Source organism: Xenopus tropicalis, chromosome 6, assembly GCF_000004195.4.
Source record: "Xenopus tropicalis strain Nigerian chromosome 6, UCB_Xtro_10.0, whole genome shotgun sequence".
Lineage (NCBI taxonomy): Eukaryota > Metazoa > Chordata > Amphibia > Anura > Pipidae > Xenopus > Xenopus tropicalis.
In genome coordinates this window covers 33,048,679-33,075,544 of record NC_030682.2, presented here as the reverse complement: position 1 = coordinate 33,075,544, position 26,866 = coordinate 33,048,679, and the positions used below count along the sequence as shown (strand labels likewise).

Sequence of the window (26,866 nt, the reverse complement as noted above, 5' to 3'; positions counted from 1 at the left end):
CAGTTGGACAGCACTGGTGTATATTATATCCTTTATATTATACATAGTATTCAGTGTTGATACTAGAGAAAAAGACATTTAGTACGTGGGCAAAATGTCAGTTCTTTTGACACCACTCGTGTATTTCTTCTTTTAACCTTCACACAGACAGTGGTGCTTCTGTTACCCTCATCTTTATGCCTCCCCCGGAAATGTGACATTCCAGAGAGAGGCACCGTGGGATTGTCATTATGCCATTCTCAGTGGCCTGAGCAGGGACAGTTAGAGCGAAACAGGGAGCTGTACTGAGGGAGGTGGAGAGAGAAGGGCTGGAGACAGTGGGAGGGGAGAGGAAGAGGAGGGGGATGCTGCTGCCTGACAAGGAGAAGAGAAGCAGAAGAGAATGCTGCGGGGCTGAGGATCACTGTATCTAAGATGAGTCCGGCAGCTTTTAGCTACAGCACCCTGCTGCTCACAGGTTTGTGTCTCCCTTTCTTGCTGTTCCCCAGTGGCACCCACAAGGGCAGTCTCCCCATGCAGTAGCCAGAGCCCCAGTCAGCAATGGAAACCATGACTGCTGCTGCTGCTGCTATTAGTGTAGGTATGTGGCCAGGCGCTGGCTGGGGGAGCCGCTGATGCTGGCAGCACATCTGGAACTGGAGCTTGGCTCTACATAGCTGAACTCTATACACACACCAGCCGCATGTTGGGGCCTGACTGTACACAACAGCTGAATATTATTATTATTATTGCATTTATTTATAAAGCGCCAACATATTCCACTGTGATGTACAAAAGGGTGCATAATAACAAACAGATAAATCCATACAGTAGGTAATGAGGGCCCTGTCTGCAAGGGCTTATCAGTGGAATCACTATAGACATATAGAGATGCATAGATTTCCATGCTGGTATGAGTGATTTATGAAGGGAAAATGGAAGTCTTACTGATGTTTTACTTTCTCAGCAGAATCCTGCATGTTTTCTTTTTCAAAAATGAAACAGATTTGTTTTATATTTAATTTTGAAATTTCACATGGATCTAGCCATGGATCTAGCTCTGATAAACTTTAGTCACACTTTACTAATGCGCTGCATGTGATATCACCCCCCTCCCAGCGGCCAATCAGCAGAACAATGGGAAGGGAGCAAGATAGCAGCTCCCAGTAGGTATCAGAATAGCACTCAATATTAAGAAATCCAAGTCCTGCTTGGGACTCCTCCAGTTACATGGGAGTAGGAGAAACAATAGGCTACCTGAAAGCAGTTCTAATGTGTAGCGCTGACTCCTTCTGAAAGCTCAGACTCAGGCACAATGCACTGAGATGGCACCTACACACCAATATTACAACTAAAATAAAATACATTTATTGGTTCAAGAATAACATTTTAAATGGTGAATTATTTGCTATGTAAACAGTGTAATTTAGAAATAAAAAGTATACCATAAAAATCATGACAGTATCCATTTAAGCATTACCTTAATATAGGTCGGGAGCTTATAACGGCATTTTGATCCTTACATGCTGCAGGATGTAGTAAAGTAATGCTTTTGTTTTCCAATGTGTTTACTTTATGACTATGTATGTTTTTGCTATATTTTGATAAAATTAGTCCATGCATCAGGTTGTTGACTGAGGTTACTAAATAAGGCCTGGCATATGCCAATGTGGAACAGTACGTTTTGTTTTGCACACTGTGGGCCAAACACAATATTTATGTTTGAGTTTTGGCCAAATAAGGCATGGCTTTAATAAGTCTGACTTCCTGCCAGTTTGGATATATTTTGGGTGCTGTTCCAATATCCCAGGAAGCATTAGGTTCACTGATCATTCTGCTTATTCTCATAGTACTGAAACTGACAGTAATGACATTAATGTGCATGGGAATTTCTAAAATATTGCAGAGAGAAAGGAATTACTAGGCAGGTGTAAACCTCAATTGTTTTCTTTTACTAATTCCTCACTCTTAAAAGTGCAAAATGACCCCTGCAAGTGAAGACGATCAGTTTGTGTACAAATGCAGCAGTAAGGGGGGTCGCACTAAAATAAATGCAAACGTTGAGCATATTGACTTGCATCCAAACATGCTCCTTTCATACATACTGTAGTTGCCCCAAGCACCATTGTGTGTCTTCTGAAAGTGAATTTTTTGAAGCTTTTGAACCCTGGAGCTGCCACTCTGGATGTGGTATAATCATCAGTAAGCACATCATAAATGACCTGTACAGTGTTTCCTGTTTGTCTGGATGCTCATAGGCCCTTGCAACTTTGATGCAACTGCAGTTGTACCTTGTGAAGAACAGGATCAGATAGCCACATCTATCTTTTTTTGTTTTCCAGTGGAAGTTTTTGTATGTTTTTGTAAGGTAATTTAGCTTTTGTCTGACAGGCAGAATCAGACCACATGCATTTGCACATTCACAACATTCAACAGAATGTGATTTCTTATGTAATAATACATACAGTCACTAGTTAGGATGAGGCCCTAAGTAATTTGTGGAATACATGGGCTCCCTTCTGTACATAGGGCTGACCCATGCATATTTGGAAACAGTAGACACTTGGGGTCCACAAATGTTATGGGCGGTGCAAATAACTGCATGGAACAAGTGGGCATGAAATAAAATACTGTCTTCAAACTAGCTTAACAAATGGCATTGTTTTATAGATTCCAACATGACAAGTCAGGCAAATTCTCCCCCTGATAATGCTCGTTATATATATTTCTGCATCTTGAATTATTTTCTTGGGCAGATGCTCAGTGTCTCTGTCTTGAAATATCCTAAAATATTTTGTAAAATGTATATTTAGGAACATGGCTTAGTGATACTGTATAATCACTTTGTAAAATATGACAATATTAGTCCTGTTGGAGTGACATGGACTGCATCCATGGATCAATCTCCAGTGGTGCTTGAAAGTTTGTGAACCCTTTAGAATTTCCAATATTTGTAAATAAATGAAACCTAAAACTTGATCTGATTCTAAGTCAAGTCCTAAAACTAGAGGAACCCAATTAAACAAATGATTCAATTCTTGTTGGCAACCTTTGCTTTCAGTAACATGTGTGCCCCCCTGGGCATTAATAACTGCTACTAAACATTTTGGCCCATTCCTCCCTACAGAACAGCTTCAACTCAGGGATGTTGGTGGGCTTCCAGGTCATTCCACAACATTTCTACAGGATTAAGGTTAGGACTATCCCAAAACATTAACTTTCTTCCACTTGGTGGATAGACACATGTTTATGATTTTTGTCTTGTTGAATTACCCACTTTTATTTGAGCTTCAGTTCATGGAGAAATACTCATTTTCCTGTAGAATTTTTACTGGTACATTCAGAATTCACAAGATGGCAAGCCATTCTGTCTGTCAGCAGCAAAGCAGGCCCAAACCATTATACTGCCACCACCATATTTCACACATGGAAGAAGGTCCTTATGCTGAATTGCAGTATTTGCTTTTCTTCAAACATAGTGCTTTCCATTTAAGCCAAATATTTCTTTTGGTATAATACGTCCACATTCTTCCAATGGCTTTCTGATTTATTCACTGGGTCTTAAATAAACCAAATATGGACAGCATTTTTTTTCATGTTCTTGTTGTTTTTTTGCTCTCGCCATGGTCTATGTTGTTTTCCCACATGTGTGAAATTGCCTCCATTTGTACATGATCTGCCTGGCAGCGGACTTGTGGAGTCCAGGCTCTTTAAATAAGGCAGGGCCTCCCAAAGTCATACCTTACTAGCATCCCACTCATTGAAATACCTACTTTCAATTTCCTCTTCAAATTAATTGACAGTGCTAGTGGTTCACATGCTTTGCTCATTTGTTAAATGGGTTCTCATTATCTAGTTTTAGGACTTGCATAAAAAACATAATGTTTGTAGGTAATCTTTTAAGGCAGTATTTATGCAGAAATACTGGAAATGCAAAAGCATTCACAAACTTTCAAACACTAGAGTATCTTAAATAAAAAAAAATGTATAGGGGCATCATCAATGGACAAGCTTTTCACTTGTGAAACCTGCTGTTGAGCCTGCTGTTTTGTTGAAATTATACAGAATTGTTTTATTTTTCCCAGTCTGGCATACTGTATTTTTGATTGTCGAGTATGAGAGTGCTTAGTGCTCATTAAAGTTATTCATAGAGTTTTTAATGTAAGTCCCTTCTGAAACTGATTATTAATTTGAAGAAGATTATTCTGCAGTGTGTACTGATGCTCTTCTGTGCCTACTGAGATCCAGGGCCACTTTAGATCCCAGAAGTATATGAGAGTATGGATGCTTAGGCATAATTGTAATTACACTCCAGGCAAAAGGTTGGGGCGAGTGGCAATGAACATAATCTAAATTCTAGGCAGGGTTCAGGACCAGGAAGCAGTGAAAGCAACAGATTCCAAGTGTGGCCAGTAGTATACCTTTAAAGTAATGCCTACATAGTAGTAGAAGGGGTGCATCTGGGTCTACTGCCACCTGAGACAGCAAACCTGATATCGGTCCATGCCTCATCCACCCAATGAATAGCTTTGAGGCGGGCACCATACTTGTACTACATGAAAGGTCATTTATTTCCAGTGTAAAAAAATTCACATTGAGCTTTTTAAGCTACCAGCGTCTGATTTTTAGTGCCCCAGTATAGTTCTGCTTAAGGCCTTTTGCCTTAATGGCTAACAGTATTGTTACTGACCCCTCTGTCACTCCTTGTTGGAGCATTGGCTGAACACTTTATACATTGTCACTATCATGTGCTGTAGCTGCTACAGAATTACAACAAAGGGGTCTTTCTGTAATTTGAATCACTATACTTTGTCTACTAAAAATAATTTAACATTAAATAAACCAGAACAGAATTACTTTGCCTCCAATAAGGATTAATTATGTCTCAGTTGGGATCAAGGTACTGTTTTAGTATTATAAAGAACAAGGAAACCAGTTTTAAAGATTAGAATCATTTGCTCTATGGAAGATGGTTTTTCTGTAATTCGGAGCTTTCTGGATAATGGGTTTCCAGATAACAGATGCCATACGTATACAACCAAGCAAGCCCTTGCTCTGTGCAACTTGGCAGGCTGCATTTTACCAGACTTGGCCTTTTAAACAACAACTCAAACCACCACTGAGATAATGTATCCCAAACGTCTGTTATCTCAATTACACTTGATACTTTAAAATTAAGCTTCTTCCTCTACCCCTGGTTGCAAATGAAGATTATTAAACAGTGATTAGATCTCTTTTAGCTTCAATATTCAGACTGAAATTTGGAAGGATCTCTTGAACATAGCCTTTTCTTTCACTAAATGTATAACAGACAAAACAGAAGAGGAGAATACATATTTTAGATTTTTTGGGGCAAATACATTTTAAGCCAATAGAATTAAAGAGCCTATATCAAATCTCCCTGATAATCTATAAAATTAGAAAACATTTGAATGAGAAAAAACAAGAAAGGGAACACCCCATGGGTAAATAGGTGTCATGATAAAAAGAATGCAATAAAATTAAAACCCTGGACCTAAAAATGCTGGTATAATGGGAATGTTGAATTCCTATCAAGGCATCGCTCCTGCACCACCACAATGTTTTGTCAAATGGTAAGGGGACAAATAGAACTAACCAACAGTTGCTTTGTTTACTGTGTCTACCACTGGGAATAAAACTTAGTGTAAAGGCACCTAATTCTTTTTTAGGGTGTCCAGTTGGGACACCTTGAACTTGTAACTGGGGAACTCCTTAAATGGGTCAGTTACTCTGTTAGACAACTGATTTTCAATCCTAGGCCTATCAAACTTAGGGTGATTTAAAATGAGGGTTCCACAACACAATCCATTAATTTAGGTTTCTGTTTTAATAACATTGCAACATTTTAGAGCAATTTGCTGAGTTTTTGATCTTACTAGGCTGTTCTTTATTTAAGTAGCCTGATTGGCAGTGCTAATTGTTTCTCTCATCGAAATGCTGGATGTTTGTGTTGGCATTCTCCTTTCCACTTACAGACTGCCTGGTTGTTCCACAAAAGTGTCGTTGGGCACCTAGAGCCATGTATGAGATCCGGGTGCCAATAAACATATCCGCAGATGAATTTGTCTCTTTTGCCCCAGGACAGATTATGTTGCAAAGCCAAAGTTGTCACCTTTCATTGCTTGAGTGGAAGGTACAGTAGTTATAATTCTGTATAATTCTGCTAATGCATAGTGTAAATGATAGACCTAAACTGCTGGTTTATTTTTAAAAATATTTGCAAGTAGATTGAAGTAGAAGAAGTATATCTAGATGTAGATTGGGCTGCATTATTGGTCCATTCTGTGGTCATGCAACTTAGCATCTATGCTACTAATTCAGCTGTGGGATGTTTTACCCCTCACTGTTTGGGCCAGGTAGTTCAGTTGCATACTTCTTTCCTATCTGTGCTTCTTTGCTAGTCAGATGTAATGTAGTAGTCCTGCACCTGCAGTTATACCAACTCATTGGCCATAGTTCATGAGTGGCCAGTAATAGTGGCATACCTAGTTTGCATTGAAGGTAAAGGCTATTTCTATGTACAATGTACAGTTGTCAATATTAGTATGCACTATACAGGCAATTGGCAGCTTTATAGCATACAGTGCATATAGTACCATCTTGATACATTAAGTACAAAATTACAGTGAAGGTGACCTACATGGTCATTTGGAAGATAAAGATTTTTGAAGTTTATTATTGATGGTTGCACTATCACTAATGTAATAACTGTGTGCATGGAATTGAAATTTCCTGCCTAAACTACGGGTATTAATCATTAGGTAATGGGATGTTACCTCTCCAGTAATGCTTTCAAGATATCAAATTGATCTGTAGGGTTATGTGAGCCAACCAGAAAGTAAAATCATGAACATAAAAAATGAGTAGTAAATTATATGGCACACAGGGCCTTTGCTGGTGTTTATCATGGTCCTAATAATCACAAACCCATCTCAAAATTCACCTAATGTGCCCTTTCCATATTTAGAATGTTAAATCAAACAGTTTTGACGGTTGTATTATATGTTTTTCATTTGCTCCACCCAAGTAAATTACTATGTGATTCATTCTTCCATTGCAAACTGCCATGAGTGGGATCTCCTACGTTATTCTTTTGGTTGCTCTTTTTTGTTTAATATTGTTCTCGTTTTATATAAAACTGCAGAAAAACTGAGCCGTGTCTCCTTTCTCCAGAGGGGTATAACCACTAGAGAAGTACAAAAAAACACATTATGGAAATCTGTACACACACACACACATATATATATATATATATATATATATATATATGTATGTATGTGTGTATGTTGCAAAAAAAAATTAAAATAAAGCTAAGTCTGGTGGTACTAGTGTAATGATGGAGTAATATCACTTTGGGTCATATTCTCCCTATGCAGTGTTCACAAATTTCAGCCAATAGCTTGTTATTATCCAAGCGTTAATACCTCACAATTTTAACAAGCAGTGATTTTACCTCTGTTTAGCGAATCTGAGCCTACTGAGGTCTGAAATGTTTCACAATAAAAAAATTTCCTATATTAAGACCTGTGAGTACCTGGCTCATATACCTGGCTTTCATATATATATGAAATAAAGATGTTTGCCAGTTTCTTTCACTTGACCTTGATTGCACGTCCTGGGTATGTTTTTATGCTGGAAGGTAGTAAAGCACCAACTTACTGTATAATACAAGTATATATATATATATATATATATAATATATATATATATATATATGTTAAGGCTTTAGGTGGAGAGACTAAAGAAGGGAGATTATAATACAGGTATGGGATCCCTTATCCAGAATCCCGTTATCCAGAAAGCCCCGAATTACTGAAAGCTCATCTCCCATGGACTCCATTATAATCAAATAATTCAGAATTTTAAAACTGATTTCCTTTTTATCTGTAATAATAAAACAGTACCTTGTACTTGATCCCAACTAAGATATCATTAATCTTTATTGGAGGTAAAACAATCCTATTGGGTTTAATTAATGTTTTATTAATTTTTTAGTAGACCAAATTACGGAAAGACCCCTTATCTGGAATACCGTCGGTCCCGAGCATTCTGGATAATGGGTCCTATACCTGTAAATAAATAAATGTGGTAAGAAGAATGGCAACCTTGCAATCAGGCATCTCAGAGATCCAGCAGAAGAGATATTCCATGTTTCAATGAGAGCCACATTTGTGTAGACAATGATGCATAATATATACATGTACAGGAGCTCGCGTGGCAGAATAACAGAGCAGTAATAATAATATTGGTTACCTAGGCTTTGGTTAAATTGACTGGACTGGGTCCTGGTACAGTTGTTGGTAAGGTTAACAAATACAATACCACAAGCAAAAACACTTCCAAGTACAGGTTGCAGGCCAAAGCAAATTATATAAAAATGAAGGGTTGCATAATGCCATGCTAAATTCTGTTCCTAACCATATACTGTATATATGCAAGTTTATATACTATAGGTTGGTAAGAGTGTGTGTATATATATATATATATATATATATATATGCTGGGGTTCGGTTGGAGGGGTTAAACTGCATGGATTTTGGCCTTTTAACACAATTTAACTATGTAACTATGTATATGTATACAGTATATGTAAAAAAGATTTACTGTATTTGAAATAACAGATTTTTAAAAGAATCTGGGCAACGTGTACATTTTTTAAAATGCTAGCAAAAACATGCTGGTAGGTTAATGGGCTCCTGGTGGAACTAGCTCTGCCGTGTATGTGTGGGATAAGAAATTAATATTGTAAGCTGCAATGGAGCAGAACTAATGTAAATAATCTGTAAAGAAATGTGTTATAAGTTGCTGCTTTACTACCTTCCAACATAAAAACGTACAAGGACCTGCAAGCAAGGTCAAGTGAAAGGAACTGGCAAACATCTTTATTTCAAAGAGAAAACTAATTGTTGCAGTCTGAACTTACAGTACACTGGAAAACTGGCAAAATCTCTTCTGGGTATTTGTTTTGTTTTGCTTGCATTTTTGTGCTAGGAGTGTTGCTACACCAGCACAAAGCTACACCCGCGAGGAAGCAGAATCATTGCCATTTATGAGTACAGCGACAAAAATAGAAATGCAGATTAACGGTTAGAAATGATGTTACACAATCCAACTCTTCATGCAACTTTTATAAAGCCATCTAAATGAGTCCATTTATCTACAGAAAGGAATCTCTGCTAAAAGTCATTTCGACGCCTCACAATGAATATATAATCAGCGCGTGGAGAGTGACTGGGGAACGAATTCGCTTTCTTGCGTTCCTACAGCATCATACCAGGCACATTATAGCACATTTTAGCCGCTAGTAAAATCATTTCTGGGTGCTGAAATACTGAGCACAAATGTCAAAACAATAATTAGCTTAGAGTCTATCTACTGTCACAAAATGTAATTGTTCCTTTCCTGCAGTAGCTGTCTGTAATAAATAGTCATGCAATATTATTTTATATTCTAATGAATTTCACAGAAGGCATCAATTAATTAAAATGACAAATATTTAAAAAGGACAAATTGTAGTGTACTAATTATCATTTCATCTTGATAGACTGCTATTTTGCAACATCCTACCATCATTTCATGAACACCCGCCACTTCATTTTATAGAATTTATTAAAACTGGGACTGAGAAATACTAATGGATTTTACAGGCTTCTAGGAAAGAAAATTCAATTACTATTGATATTGTATTAATATTTATCAAATCCACCGGATATAAAAAAAATAGCATTGCCAATGGCCTCTTATGGAATTGGGTACCTCACCAATCTTTTTAGGTGTTGCCTAGAAGGATTGGTCAGTGTTAAATATAGTTGCCATTCTATACATAAATAATAAAGGTCTGACACCTGTTATCCAGAATGCTCGGGGCCTGGGGTTTTCGCGATTCTGTAATTTGGATCTCCATATATTACATATACAGGTATCGGACCCCTTATCCGGAAACCCGTTATCCAGAAAGCTCCGAATTACGGAAAGCCCGTCTCCCATAGACTCCATTATAAACAAATAATTCAGAATTTTAAAACTGATTTTCTTTTTTTATGTAGAAATAAAACAGAACCTTGTAATTGATCCTAACTAAGATATAATGAATCCTTATTGGATGCAAAACAATCCTATTGGGTTTAATTAATGTTTTATTAATTTTTTAGCAGACTTAAGGTGTGGAGATCCAAATTATGGAAAGACCCCTTATCCGGAATACCCTTGGTCCCGAGCATTCTGGATAATGGGTCCTATACCTGTACTAAAAAATAATTTAAACTTTAAATAAACCCAATAGGCTTGTTTTGCCTCCAATAAGCATTAATTATATCTTAGTTGGGATCAAGGTACTGTTTTAGTATTATAAAGAACAAGGAAACCAGTTTTACAGATTAGAATCATTTGCTCTATGGAAGATGGCTTTTCTGTAATTCGGAGCTTTCTGGATAATGGGTTTCCAGATAACAGATGCCATACGTATACAACATTATTACAGAGAAAAAGGGAAATCATTTAAAAAAAATCTGGATTATATGATTAAAATGGAGTCTATGGGAGATTATATTTCTGTTATTTGGAGCTTTCTGGATAAGGGGTTTCTGGATAATAGATCCCATACCCATAGTATAATACTACTAAAATCATAAATTCAATTACATTTTTTAGACATAATTACTGGTCAGCCTATGGGCATAAAATATTGAAAAAAAAGCTTTGTATTATAAAAACAATGTATCTGTGCCTAAAAAAAATAAAATGATAAGTGATAGGACACAAACTGTTATTTGCCATTCCATAGCCCATGATGCAAGCTCACATTACCATTGTTTATTTGAATTGCTTTAAAGCACAGATTCAGTAAATGTCTGCTCTGCAGTATATTTAATCTGACGTTGTTCTGTTTTATTCTGGGAAGCTATATTGATAAGCTGTGCTGATGGCAAAAATGAATCAATTTACTGGAGGGATAAACGGCTAAATCGTCATATTATCAGCAGAGTAAATCTCGCTGACAGGAGCAATGGTGAGTTTAGGCCAAATATTCAAACTTTTTTGAAGTATGGAATCTGTGCATTTAAAGTTCCTTCTTCATTCTCTCATATTAAATTCTCACATGGCCTGGCATTTCTAATCACTATTCAACTAAACACAACTTTTCTAATAATTTGTATCTGTCCCATAACACTTACTCAATAACAAACTCACACAGAATCTTTAGTTTGTGTGAATGCCTTCATGTCTATATTTTCCTTGCGCTCTAACACCTGAATGAAGTACTTACAGGCTATTGTTTGGCTCAATGCTCTTGCTTTGTTCCACTCTGTTAGGTTACCAGTTAACAAACCATGATTGTGGATCATTTGGCGGTGCTACCAAACTTCAGTGGTTGTGTAGATCAGTGATCCCCAACCAGTGGTTCGTGAGCAACATGTTGCTCTTCAACCCCTTGGATGTTGCTCTCAGTGGCTTGGAGGCAAGTTTGCTTGGAGGCAAGTTGCATAAAGTTCCTTGCATAAAACCAGATGTACCACCAAAAAGAGCCTCATTTAGGCTGCTAGTTCACATAGGAGCTACCAAATAGCCAATCACAGCACTTATTTGGTACCCTCATGCTTGTGTTGCTCCCCAACTCTTTTTACATTTGAGTGTGGCTCACAGGTAAAAAAGGCTGGGGATCCCTGGTGTAGATATTGTTAGAAAATGCCTAGACTAAGAATGTTAGACTAAAGCATAACTGGGCCAAGTCAAGTCTGTTGGACTGTGTCTCTCAGATGGATCCTTAAAACCACATTGACTGAATCCAACATGCTTACCACAACTTTGGTCCATCTGTTCAGTTGTTTTTATACAGCATTGTTTAATATTCCCTTCAAATCCAGTTGTCCTTTGGTCCTTTCCTAAAAACTCAACACCTTGGTTTGTAACTTTAGGGGTAGGACATATACATGCATTACTGAGAAATAAAATCTGCATATATTACTCTTTAAATCAACATGATTTTTTTTATAGAATGCTGGACTGAAGGAAAACCATTATATACTAAGAAATCACAGAGAAAATAACCAATGAGTGATCACCACAATTTTGGTAAAATAAAGAATTTAATAGATGATAAAGGCATCACAGTTGATCACAATTCTACCAGGGAGTAAGGGCACTTAACCTTTAACATTTTTATTAAATGGCTGTCAGTGGTCCTGGTAGTTTTATTAAACCAAACGTTATATTTCCAACTTGCTTATAAATGCATCAGTGTAAATAGCAGAGTTACTTACATCTACCTATAACCAGGGCCTCATACCAAGTATGCCCTAGGCAGAATTGCATAGATTGAAAAGCACTCACACACCAGAATATCCACATGGATGCCCATATTGGTAAGTTGGCTATTGGTAATTTTATAAGCGAGAAATGTAATTAAAAAATTAATTATGTGTATTAATATAGGCACACAATAGCGGTAGTTTCATTAAAAACCTCCACCTGTAATTTTTTATTTTTAATAACTCCACTGCAGCGCTTTAACCTGCTTGCTGTATTTGGGTCTTTACCTCTTGCGTGTCCCTTACAATGAATAACCCGTCTGCACGTTGCGGGATCACGCGCATGTTAGATCTCAGCTTTTCTGTCTTTTCTTCTCCTTCTGCTCTTCTAGTGTACACTATTCTTTCTAAGGTCCACTCTGACCGGAATGTCTATCCTTCTTCTGGAGTTCTGTTTGTCCATGTGTTGGAGAGGGAGTACTACAAGGGGGAATTCCCTCCTTATCCAAAGCCTGGTATGAAATATTTTATATATATATGCTAATTTTAACTCAAAGGGGACCTGTCACTCAGACATCATTTTTAAAATAAAAGATCCAAACTTGTTATAAACTCATTTAGATTTAAATCTCAGCTGGCAGTCATATTTTGCCTCAGGCATAGAGGCAGGTAAGGAAGTTACTTTTACTTTCCATTCTACACTTCCTAGATATCGCTAGACTTCTCTCATGGTCTATAATTGTGTAGCCTGGGCAGGTATGATGCAGGTAAGCTAGCCTTAATAACAGTGTAACACAAAATGGCACCTGGCTACTTGCTGTGATGAAGGAAACAAGATTTAGATCATTTATATAGTGTAAGTAAAGTTAATTTTAAAATAGAAAATTCTTTGGAATTATTTCATAGGGTGACAGGTCTCCTTCAAAGAGCAGACCCCTTGCAGGATTTGTATTGTTTAGTGTGGGAAACACCAGTCTCCTGGGAAATCATGTATATATTGTATTGTTGTAAGATTTAGCTACAAATGATTCTTTCTTGATTCTTACTTTGTCATTTTTCCAAAATTAAATGTTTTGTGCATAAAGAACAAGAAAAAGTACAGGAGGGATAGATGAAAATCCCAGAACAAATGAATGCATCTAAATAATGCAGGGTGTCTGCTTCTTTATTCTATTACTTCTTTAGCAGAAGGCATTTAACATAGGTTTTATTGCTGCCTGACTGAACTTTGGCTGACATAATTAAGATTGTTGAACTATGAAGGACTAGCCCTGGGTTTATCTGAATAACCAATGGCCTTCTTTATTTAAAAGGACAATTTATGCTTAAACAACACTTTGCACTGTATTATTAACCACAATAAATGCTCTCATGCAAGGGTTACCACTTTTCTGAAAAAAATACTGGCTATTTTTATTTTTATCTTTCTTTCCTATCAATAACAAGCCATTATTCTATGCAGCCCCCTTACTTTATGGGTTCCACCAGTGCATGGACATCAAGTGCTGCACACACCAATGAAGCTCAATATAGATGCAGCGGCCTTGGAAAAGGAGATCTGCACTGGAGGAATGTGAAAGTTAAAGGAGAAAGAAAGGTCCAGTCATTATAATAACTTACCTGATAACCCGGGCCGTTACTCCTATTAGAAAACTGCTCCGACTGGGTATTTATGTAAAAGCCCTTCAACGCAATCTTCTCTCTACTGTCTTCTTGTTCTGTCTTCTCAGACATGGGCAGGAGCATGTGGAGTAAAAAAGCTGGCTTTATGTGTCTAGGCTGCTCCTGGTGATTTAACCTTTCATTCTCCTTTAATTAGCAGTTAATTTTGAGTAGCTTAGGGCTATATCCCTCCCTTTTGACATGAGCTCACCCACGTTCAATTCAGTATTTTTCAAATGGTGGGTTCTAAATTTCATCCATTGATAAATACATTTCTAAAAGAATAAAGAGCTTTTTATGTATTAAGCTCTAAACTTATATTTTGATAAATCCGCCCCTAAAAGTTTGTATCTCTTTATCCACCACCTACAAATAAACAATTTTTTGTCATCAAACATCCTATTCTTTTTATAGCTCTGTAGACAGTCATGAATTGCATTCCTAACACTAATGACAATATTCATGAGGGATCAAGAGGGGGAAAAATAGAAACAAAGCCTGCTTAATATATGTATAATTTTAATTTGTCAGAAAATATTTAGGTATTTAGTAGAAAAAGAACTCATTAGTTGTGGTGGCAGATTTAAATAATTTTTCACTGCCTGTGGATTATTATTAGATGTGTTTTTAAAGGAGAAGGAAAGGCTAATAAAGAGTTAATCTCAAGCTGCAGGCATACCTTCAGTTCTCTCAATAGTGCCCTTAAGTCTTTCCATATTTCTCCTGTTCAGATGATCAGAAGCCAAACAGGAAGAAAAAACGCTGAGTTGTGTAGAGAAGATTCCCATAATGCATCGCTCCTGCACAGACACCCAGACCAAGTGAACATGCTCAGTTAGTTAGACTATGGGGTTGATTAACCAATCCACGAATCCGAATCCCGAATGGGAAAAAATCGGATTGGAAACGAACATTTTGCGAGTTTTTCGTATTTTCTGCAATTTTTTCGTCGCCGTCGCGACCTTTTCGTAGCAATTACGACTTGCGCGAATTGTCGAGACTTTTTCGTAGCCGTTATGACTTTTTCGTATTGAGCGCTTGTATTGAGCGCTTGTAAACGGCGGGCAAACCTTTCCGATTTTTTAGCGACGGCTACGAAAAAGTCGTGTCAATTTGCGCAAGTCGTAACGGTTACGAAAAAGTCGCAACAATTTGCGGAAAAGTGGCGACGGCGACGAAAAAAATTGCAGAATACCGATCATTACGAAAAAGACTCATTCGGCCGCTTTCGATACGTTCGTGGATTAGTAAATCGGCCCCTAAGAGTCATCTTTCTGCTGATTGGCTCAGATCCACATTCCTAAGGGGGGGAGTGAGTTATTAGCATTCTTGAGGGAGGGGGGAGCAGAAGAGAGGAGACAGCAGAGAGCTGCATGTCTCTGGCACAGGGATTACAGACACAAGAAATCTTTTGACAGAGAACTCAGTGCAGCGTTACTGTGATTGCTTATGGCTGTATTTACATAGACCTTTCTGATAAAGCTTACTTAGTTTTTACCTTTCTTTCTCCTTTAAATGCCCAAAAGTAAATGTATTTAGTATTGATTGCTGCTTATCGGTGTTATCAGTGTTAGATGTTACACCAATTAAATTACAGTAGAACCCTGCTTTTACGCCCTCGGGTTTTATGGTTTCCTGGACTTGATGACGTTTTGTCTTGGTCCCATTCTGGCAAGCTGCGGTTTTTATTTCCTGGATGGAACAGTTTCCCGGAATTTACTTCCTTTTGACATGGTCCCCTGGGAAACCTAAAATTGGGGTGCTACTGTATATCTCTTACTGTATGTCTCAGTATTTAACAGAAAAGCCAAAAACATACATATTGCACAAGTTTTCACATTAACATGTTAATGAAGAATTTGACGCTGTGTTTCCTGTTTAGGTGAGCTAAGTAATGACCCTATAACATTTAACACAAACTTAATGGGTTACCCAGACAGACCAGGATGGCTGCGTTACATTCAGAGAACACCGTACAGCGATGGTGTTCTGTATGGATCACCAACAATAGAAAGCGTGGGGAAGCCCACTGTTATAGAGGTATGTAATCATCTTTACTGTATATTATAAGAAATACTGATTACTGATGTTCTTTAATTAACATTCTTTGCACATGTTTTTGCACATTGCCCCATAAGTGGTAACTGAGGCCTCTGGTTTATAACTTTTAGGGAATAAAATGAAAAAGAGAGTTTTTCATCTTTGAGCCTTCAAAAGTAATTGCAAATTGGAGTGCAGGTATAGGATCCGTTATCCAGAAATCCGTAACCCAGAAAGCTGAAAGGCCATCTCCCACATACTCCATTTTAATCAAATATTTCAAAATAATTTCCTTTTTCTCTATAATAATTAAACAGTACCTTGATCCTTATAAGCGGTGACCCACCCATATCTCTGCTTATTGTGAGGTTAACATGGTGTGCCCGCTGCATTATAGCCAGAGGGATCTTCCAAACTACAATCATTCTGTTGGTACAAGAGACCCTGACACAACATAGTCAACAGTCTGCATTAACCATTTTTTTTCTTTTTTTTTGATTATTAAAGTTTCTTTTATCTGTGGCTTGAGATTAATCCAAAAGAAAAATAATACGAGACTGGTTGAACATGACTGATTAAAATATACATGTCCTCTTTTAAGTTACTAAAACAAATGTTATCCTGTATGCTGTTAGAAACCGAGAATTTACCATGATTGAGCATCATTGAACTGCTTCCATCATACTACTGCGGTGACACAGACTTCTCTGTGGAGAGGAAATAGCCTTGTACAACCAATGCTCAAATAGTTATTTTTAAAAAAAAGTGATATCAAGTGAATTATATTGAACATTCATTAAGTAATGTTCCATGCTCTTTGGAGCTGCCCAAAAAGCAAAACATTTGGGGGACAGGTGCTTCTTAACCACACCCCGATATGAAGCAGCCACTTTGGGCCTCACAATGAAGTTTGCATCAATAATTACCAGGTGTAGAGAAAGGTTATTGATCATAATCTCAGCTCTAGAGAAAAAAAAATATTCTTCCCAAATAGATTAAACCTCAACTTTCCATCTCCCTTTTTATTTCAGAATTATCCTGTTTGTTCAATATTGGTATTCAGGCCCGGATTTGTGGAAAGGCCACAAAGGCCCGGGCCTAGGTCGGCAAAAATTGGGGGGCGGCATGCCGCCCCGCCGCACCAAAATATTAAAGTTTTTCGCGCATACGGAGCAATGGGGACCTCTCCCCCACTGCTCCATATGTGATTGAAAAGGCCCGCGCATGCGCGATCGCGAGTTCACGCATGCGTGGGGGGAGGTTCGCCGTTCACGCATGCGCAGGGGGGCGCGACAGAGAGGGGGCGGCCTGGCAAACAAATCCGGCCCTGTTGGTATTGATTGGATCAAAGTCTTTCTGCAGAAAGAAAAACAGGTTAAAAAATTATTTGAGACATGGGGAAGCTATTTCATGTCAAACATGACAAAAAAAACAAGTTTTCGCAGTGCTTCCAGGGAACCACCTGGTATGAAAAAAGAAATATCCTTCAGGACCCACCAATAGAGATATAACCACTGTTACTAAGCCTTGTTGTCAGGCCTGGATTTGTGGCGAGGCCGTAAAGGCCCGGGATCTAGGGCAGCACAAATTTAGGAGCGACATGCCGCCCAAGTTGCACAAATTTTGCTTACATGCGGAGCAATGGGTACCTCTCCCCACTGCTCCGTATGTAAGTTTAAATGACCAAGCGAACGCGCATGCGTGCTTAGGGGGTTGGATTCGTGTATGGGGGCGGCCTTGGGCGCCATTATGACAAATCCAGCGCTGCTTGTTGTGAAACTGTTATACAATGAGATTATACTCAATGTATCTAATCTGCATATTACAGGCAGTGATATCTTGGTACTGGGGTTGCCACTTTTTCGAGGGGTGGGGCCAGGAGTGGGCTGGCAGTGACATAAATGGGAGGTGCATGTCACATCACAGAGTGGCGTTGTGACATCAAAAGGGTGAAGCCAGGCCAGCAGGACTTAAACAATACAGAATTAGGTATAAGCAAAAAGGGGTGAACTGGAGGTGGGCTGGGGTAGATGAACAAGTTATTACAAATTTACCGGCAAGTACATTGCTAGTAAATTTGTAAAACTGGTATTTTACCGGCTATTTATTATTAATGATTATTAATCATTGGAATTGAACTTCTTGTGACATGTACTGCCTTTGTAACTATCAATTAAAAAGAAGTTAAAAAAATATTCTGTAATATTTAAAATAAATGAATAGCTTCATAAAATTTGCAATAATAATATATCATCTTAGGAAGAAAGATAGCTTATAAATACAATAAATAATTAAAAGAAGGAGGAAATACGTCAACAATTACTGTAAAAATATTCAGGACTTGAATTTCTTATTGTGTGTAAAGGCTAATTAAATGTATAAATAAATGTTTCATTATCCTTTGCTGTACTGTTCCCATTCGTCAGGCCCAAAGACACAAAATATAAATAATAAGAAAGTAACTGAGATAAATGCCAAAAGTCTTACAGTATGCCAAAATATACAGAACAGTTACTAAAATAAATCTCTAATAAATAAATTATTATTATGTTTCAGTTTGCCGAAAGGTAATATAGTTTGAGACCATATAAGCCATATAATTAATATATAAATAATTGAATAAAAAACAGAAATTCAATAAACCCAGTATAACCCAGGTCAAGCCCTCTGGCATGAGATACACAAATTGCCTTTTAGACCTATCTGAAATTGAATATTAGTAGAGATCTAAATAATGTCTGCATCGAGTTTTAAAAAGTATTAAATGCACAATTCTTAGTCAGTGTGCTATATATAATAATTATATCTTAAAGTATGCAAAAATCTTCTCCTTGAGTTTAATGGGGGTCATGATAGCTGGAAGGGTAAGAGCATGCATGTGTCTGATTGTGTTTCCACGTCACCCTAGTACAGGCATAGGACACGTTAATTAAAAACCCGTTATCCAGAAAGCTCTGAATTGCAGGAAGGTCATTGGTTTTGGTATAACATCATCATTTTTAATAGAATATGGCCCTCAAAAATGCAGTATGAAAATGAATTAGCCCACTTCATGTAAAAAACAACAACATTGGCATAGAGGGCATAGCATCCGACACAGCATTTGCAAATATAAAGGCCACTTGATCCACACATGCACTCACACTCCCCTCATTGATGCCATTGGTTTTCGCAGTCATGTGTTCTGACCACATATATTAAACTGCAACCCAACTTGTGCAGTATGTGAAAGACTTAATGAAAGAGAAGGGGAATGTAAACCAAACGAACAAACCCCAAAGGGATTCCCAGACTTAAATTTATGTGAAGTAAATAAATATATAATACCCACTATCAGGTTGGGCCCGGGTGTTCAAACCCCGAACCTGACGCTATGGTTCAAAGAGTCACACAATACACAACGCTCAAATAGTATAGAAGCTGAGGAATCAAAAAATAGCTAACCACAAGCCGATAGTGGTCCGGGTGCTCAAGGCCCCGAACCCGCAGCTGAAGGGGGTAATCTCCAAAGTTAGCATATGGAACATCAAGCACTCCGGACACGTGAAGACTGCTAAAATCCAAAATTTATTTCTTCATGTTTAAAACAATAAACGCCTGACGCGTTTCGTGCCCATTGAGGCACTTAATCATAGGCAGATTAAGTGCCTCAATGGGCACGAAACGCGTCAGGCGTTTATTGTTTTAAACATGAAGAAATAAATTTTGGATTTTAGCAGTCTTCACGTGTCCGGAGTGCTTGATGTTCCTTATGTGAAAGACTTAAGGTGAAAGACAGAACAGTGGGAATAAAACACGGAGCATTGTGGGAAAGGATGACTTTTGCATTCACATTTCTGCTGGGTTTTTTTTTAAAGGCATCTATTTCAGTAGAAATGCATTAAACGTATGTACATAATGGTAGATCTATTTGTGATACCCCGGTTGAACATGAACTGTTGCCCATAATATTTTTAAAACATAATTATTCCCCTGTCTCCCAATATTGCAAGCATATATTCTGTCTGTAATGAGGAGACACACTTACTGCTGCTACACTGGGAACCTTACAGAGGAGTAGATAATGACTGATGTCTTATTTAGCCATTCAACTGAATGCTTTTAATGAGGCATCATCTCTAATATTGGGAGCTGAGCTGAAACCTTAAACATCTGATGTTTAGTTTTTTTTCATTGCCATGACATACTTTAAACAAAATGTCTAAGGATAAAACTACAGACTAGAGCAAACCATCCCTATAAATAATGGGATGAATAAACATAAATGTGCGTTCATCCAATGCCTTCCCTCTTTCTGTCTTACCACTAAAGAAGTGATTACTTTACTTGCCACACGTGTCGGCTCCAGCTCTCATTTCCCTTCTGTTAGGATTCCACTTCTCACTTCCACCACCAAAACTGGAACTCCAATCCCCACCTGTTCCACCTGTCAGGGTTACCCCCAGTGCCCCTTTGCTCTTCTAAACAGGACTTTTTCCTCTCTGGCGGGTTGGCCTAAACCCCCCAGCATCCCTAACCCCCTGTTGATCCCTGCCACGTCCCTCCAGTCTGGACGCTTGAGTTTGGAGCTTAATACATAAAAAGTCACTCATGTTCTATTCATTCCTATGGAATTTTTAGAAGTGTATTTATCAAATGATGAACTCTCACTTTTACCCATTGATAGATACGCTTCTAAAAATCCCATAGGAATGAATAGAACATTGGTGTATTTTTGATAAATCTGCCCCTGTATGATATAAGTTCCTGTTGCCATCTAGTGGCCAATCTTACACATTACAACTGATTCAAACATTTCCATGTACAATCACTTCAGCAATAATTCACACTCCAACAGTTACACATTAATCATTTATATTACACATAGAGGCATGGTATACAATTACATAACTTCTACCCCAATGGCAACACTTTTGCAGGTGCAGGGTTGGACTGGGGGTTCTGGGCTCCCCTGAGCACAAGTAAGTGAAACGCATCAGGGGATGACATTTGCGGGCAGGGGAAGTGGCAACAAGGATCAGGTCTGGGCCCAGTCCGACCCTGTGCAGATAGTTCCAGAAGGCATAGTCCTTTGAGCGGCCAGTTACTGGGGGGGGAGGGGGAGGAGGAGGGGGCAAAAAGCTGCTTCAGGTAACTTCAAATGCACTCTCTTCAATAGCAATGCGGCCCCCTTGGACAAACTCCAACGCTGAAGGGGTAAGCGCGGAGTGGGTAAGGAGGGGCAGCCCCAGAAACACAGCTTAGAGTTAACTCATTTAGGCACAAAATAGTTATTGTGAAATTGGATATCAGTCCCTGAAAGAGCTCACACATCTAGTACATCAGACCCAGAGGTATTGAGGTCACTCAACAGGGTTGAAAATATATATATATACATCTAGAAATGTGTGGTGGGATTGGCCCTCTGATCTAGCAATGAGCTTTATATGCAATGAGCTACACATCTGATTCCTGGCATGTCCGTAATGGTTCTCAGGAAATATTAAAGTCAGCTCTTGGGAGAGGGTATTTGATTTATGGTGTTTGTATTGAAAGGCTATATTGTAAATATTGATTCCTCTGCGGCTGAAACTAATGTAAGAAACTGAAGTCGTGGCACTGCATTAATGTTAACTATATGTTGTTTCTACTATTGCATTTGTACTATTGTACAAATGTAATTAGCTTTACTATAATGTAATCGACAACTGTCAGACTATTAGTCCTGTGTTAAAGGGTAAGTATTGGTTGTTAAATTACAGGTAGCAGTGTGCAGTTTGGGAAATTCTGTAAGTCACAGAACTTTCAGAATGAAGTGATTAAGCTTTTAAATTGCTTATTCGTGTTTATATCTAATGAGTGTCCCCTAAACCTGATGATCCTGGGCCTCAGTAAGCAAGTTCAGCTACTCATGGGGTACAGCAATACAAGTAAAGTTTAGCCCAGGGGGCTCAAACTCAATTTACCTGGGGGCCGCAGGAGGCAAAGTCAGGATGAGGCTGGGCCGCATAAGGGATTTCACAAAAAATTGGCTTTCAAGGGATAATGCAAGGCACGGCGGGCGGGCGCTGCTGATTGCGGAAATGACGTTATGCCATCATAACAGTTATTATGGGAAGATGTTCTGTGTGCACAATTAGCTCCTTAGCAGCTAATTGTGCACACAGAATGTCTTCCCATAATAACTGTTATGATGGCATAACGTCATTTCCGCAATCAGCAGCTCCCTCCCGCCTTGCCTTGCATTATCCCTTGAATCGCAATAAAAATCGCGATCCATTCATTGCTTTTGAGAAGGCGTTGGTGCGGGCCACAAAATATTGTACCGAGGGCCGCAAATGGCCCGCGGGCCGCGAGTTTGAGACCCCTGGTTTAGCCGTATTGTGCAAAGCTTTGTGCAGAACTATTATCCAAAGTCTTTAGGTTTTTCTGGATAAGGGGTCCTTCCATACTGTTGAGCACTATGTATAAAGGGTTACAAAAATATTTAAACATCAAAACATACAACAGCCTTGTACGATTATCAACATAGCTTAGATAAACCAAGTTCAAGGTACAATGCAAATCAGTTAACATTGACATTGAGCTTTATATATAATGCATTTCTGGATAACAGATCCCATATTTATTTTCATGCATAAATAGCAACAAATATTTACAAATGAGAAAATAGGAACGAGCCATTAAAGAAGAATGTTGTAGATTGTAAGCTCTTTTGGGCAGGGCTCTCTTTATCGCTTTACCTCTTGTATCGGTTATTGATTGCTTTATATGTTACTCTGTATGTCCAATGTATGAAACCCACTTATTGTACAGCGCTGCGGAATATGTTGGCACTTTATAAATAAATGTTAATATTAATAATAATAATAATGTTTTGCTTACCTATCAGTAGGAGAGCCCTATGGCCTTTTTCCAGGAAAAATGTGATACTTTATAAGAAAAGCACGTTTTGGTCTTTTCATGTTTTTTTCTATTGAGTGCAGATATTTGCTAATGTACTCGCTTGGCTTGCCTATTACTAGGGTTGCTTGTCCTTATTAATGCTCTGTACTTTTCCCTTTCCTTCCAGATAACTGCATACAACAGGCGCACATTTGAGACTGCAAGGCACAATCTGATCATCAATATAATGTCGGCAGAAGGTGCGGTAAAAAGAGCATGGATGCTGCCAGATATGACTGTCCATTTTATAGATTGAAGTAGAATTGTCCGCGTTAGGATATGGCTTTGGGGACTGATTTATGGCTTTTTATAGCAGTAATAGTTTTATAGTTATATGGCATAACCGCCATCCTACAGTAAGCTGCTTGATATTTAACAGCGGGGGGGTGGTTCTTGGAAGAGATTACCATATTTAAAGGTCAAGCAATTACATTTCAACTTGCTTTTTTTGCATTCTATGGCAGCACAGTCATGCTCTATCTGATATAAGGGGAGGTTTTATAATTTACCAGGAGATGATAATTCTGGGCTAATTATTGGGAGCTGCAAAAAAACTGTAGATTTTAATGATATTCAAATCAAATATTCTCTTGCAATATAATTTTATAGTAGCATTTAATAGACTAAAGGCTATAATATAATTATCAGTGGGCTATAATGTAATTATCATGTAGTGCAGTCCATCCAACTGGCGGCCCACTGGCCCCCCCTCTGTGTGGCCCCCCCACCTGTCTGGCTGCTTTGATGACTTTGTGTAAGTTTTAAATGGTATCAGTACCAAGATTAACTGCCCCCCCTGCATTGTTCACACCTCAGATTCAGGCTGTAATCCCCCTGTATTGTTTAAACAATACAACTGGTGGTTGCTGTGCTACCAACAGGGGAGGAGGAGGTATATCATAGTTACATAGGGCTGAAAAAAGACCAGAGTCCATCAAGTTCAAGCCTTCCAAGTAAACCCAGCACACACACACCTATACTGACCTATCTATACACTCACATACATAAACTATATATACAAACATTAATACTAACTGTAGATATTAGTATCACAATAGCCTTGGATATTCTGATTGTTCAAGAACTCATCCAGGCCCCTCTTAAAGGCATTAACAGAATCTGCCATTACAACATCACTGTTTTTATGGGAAAAAAGAACACCCCCATCTGCCTATAATCCCCTCTAATGTACTTGTACAGAGTAATCATGTCCCCTCGCAAGCGCCTCTTTTCCAGAGAAAACAACCCCAACCTCGACAGTCTAACCTCATAGCTTAAATCTTCCATCTCCTTAACCAGTTTAGTTGCACATCTCTGCACTCTCTCCAGCTCATATTGATTTAAGGGTGTGTCTTAATATGACATAATATCATTCTTTCACATATGAATGATGGTTGATATCCCTACAGTGAGCACCAACCATTTGGATTTTTGCTGCGCTATCACCATTAGCGTCGGTATGGTCTTAAAAGCTCTTGCGATAACATGGGTGTGGTTTGAAGTGGGCATGGTTTAAAAAGGGGGGAGTGGATAAAACTGGCTTCCATTAGCGGCCCTCCACTATGTATGCTAGAGAAATTCTGGCCCACGACACCACAGAAGTTGGACAGCACTGATGTAGTGCATACAGTACATGGGAGGGCTACAACTTTAATAGGTACAACTGAATGTCTGCCATTAGAGTAATACTTAGCTTGTATGTGTAAATATATATTAATACATTAATTTAAAAAAAAAAAAAAATATATGTATATACATGTAGAACACAGAGCACCCATGGGACTTAAATTATGTGTAGAAATGTAATGGTGTAGGACCGAAACGTCAACTTACACCATTACATTTTGTACATAATTTAGGTCCCATGGGTGCTCTGTGTTCTACATGCTGATATTATTTTTTGTGGCAGCACCTTGGCCTTTCTTGCCTTTTTTGGGTGCGCTGCCTTTCAAACTCTATATATGTGTGTGTGTGTGTGTGTGTGTGTGAACTTCGGAGAGGTTTTCCAGTTTGGGACTAATACATAAAATAAAAGTACTTTACAATGTTAAAGCAATAAACATATTGTGTGGAATTTCTTGGTGAAGAAAACAATAGTACTGCCATGTCACTAATGATGCTTTTAGGAATACTTTCATGGTAAAGGTAAGAGAGCATTGAGCCAAGTCATTATCTTGCCCACAAGAGGGCTCTAAAAACGACAATACAGATAGAACAGGCTTTCTTCAGAAAATAATCAATGCCAGCATGGGCCAAATATTTATTGAGCTGTCTCAGCCCACTGCTGCCAGAATCTTAATTGAAGCATCTTTTGTCCCAGGAGAACAACAAATATATATTTTTTAAACCCTTTAGTGTAAAGGATTTGGGTTGCCCCTACTACCTCTGTTGGCATATAAATCAAATATTAAAGGAAAAAAAAATATATATATATATATCTATACAGGTATGGGATCACTTATTCGGAAACCCATTATCCAGAAAGCTCCGAATTACAGAAAGCCTGTCTCCCATAGACTCCATTTTAATCAAATAATTCAGAATTTTAAAACTGATTTCCTTTTTCTCTGTAGTAATTACCTTGTAATTGATCCCAATTTAGATATAATTACCCCTTATTGGATGCAAAACAATCCTATTGGGTTTAATTAATGTTTTATTAATTTTTTAGTAGACTTAAGGTATGGAGATCCAAATTACGGAAAGATCTCTTATTCGGAATACCCTTGGTCCCGAGCATTCTGGATAACGGGTTTTATACCTGTATAACTAAACCTACAGTAGCCATTTAACTCAGAGCTGTCCTACTTCAAATGGACCCACTAGAAGGTTTGCTGATGCCTTGAGTCCCAGACTGATAGCAGGTTAGGCTAAGAAAGCATGAGTCAGTTAGGTAGCAGCATTGTGAATATTCCAAAAACACTGAGTTGTTTGCAGCAAAATTAATGTTTTATTGAAGGAGTACAATAATAAACCAATTCTCACTGGTTTCAAGCCATTAACATTTGGATATTGTGCTTCCAGTGTAAGATTTCTGCCTTTTTCCTATGTAGCCTTACCATCTTTTCTCAATGTGATTGATGTGCTTTCCTTGATTAGATTTCCCGCTGCCATATCAGGCTGAATTCTTTATCAAAAATATGAATGTGGAAGAAATGCTGGCTAGTGAAGTGCTTGGAGATTTTCTTGGAGCAGTAAAAAATGTCTGGCAACCTGAGCGTCTAAATGCCATCAATATTACATCAGCGCTGGACCGAGGAGGGCGAGTTCCACTGCCTATCAACAACATGAAAGAAGGGTAAGACTAGCCAATCCATACATGTATATAGCGTTTAGTGTATATCTTGTTAATGTGGCATAGTTCCCCTAAAAGGTTACTAGAGCAATTTAAGAACCAGGGAAACTTCTTAAAACACAAATTGCTGGGCACCAGTGATTTGAAACTGATTACATTTAAATTAAATGGAGTAGGCACAGACCCTTTATATGGATTTCCTATAAGTACCCTGTTTTTTCTTATGAACAATTTACAGGGGCTGAAGGTCTTACATGTCTCTCATTACAGGGTCAGGGAAATGACCCCCTTAGTTGCCATCTGCTGACACGTGAGGCATAGATACAGATGGGGCATTTGTTCTTAGAATGTAGTATTGCCATGGTACATAAGAGAAGCACAAATTGTACATTAGTTTGGCCCATTGGAATAACCTCATGATGGAATGAGGGGGATGAATTCATTCTGAGCTTTTAAAGCATATCCAGAGGCCACAAAATGCAGCCCCCAGCAAATTACAGGCCCTGATTTACTAAGTATTGATTCCTTTATAACAATAAGCATCTGGCAAGTTTCCAGGAGCTATCTTATAAATATTAATGCTATCACAAACTAATGTAGTCGGTAAGAATGTCTGAAAATAATTGCAGTTTGTTTTCTTGTATTTAATTATCCCCTAGACATTGGGATGGAGAGTAAAATTGTGGTTTATAAATGT

The 26,866-nt window shown here is 38.2% G+C and overlaps 1 protein-coding gene across 7 annotated transcripts in view; it reads left to right on the top strand.

The window, feature by feature from the left end:
• The first annotated feature begins 321 nt into the window (after positions 1-321).
• Positions 322-26,866, top strand: part of sgce (sarcoglycan epsilon) — a 47,073-nt gene continuing 20,528 nt past the window's right edge. For 2 of the 7 annotated variants that reach the window (XM_031904097.1, XM_031904095.1), the window contains exons 1-6: positions 323-457; positions 10,901-11,008; positions 12,641-12,763; positions 15,793-15,950; positions 23,002-23,074; positions 25,974-26,172. In XM_031904097.1, coding sequence (XP_031759957.1) covers positions 415-457; positions 10,901-11,008; positions 12,641-12,763; positions 15,793-15,950; positions 23,002-23,074; positions 25,974-26,172 — 704 coding nt within the window. In that variant the 5' untranslated portion in view covers positions 323-414. Of the gene's footprint in view, positions 458-10,900; positions 11,009-12,005; positions 12,073-12,640; positions 12,764-15,792; positions 15,951-23,001; positions 23,075-25,973; positions 26,173-26,866 lie in introns of those variants that run through there. The other 5 variants (XM_031904096.1, XM_031904098.1, XM_031904099.1 and 2 more) reach the window with 5 other exon arrangements.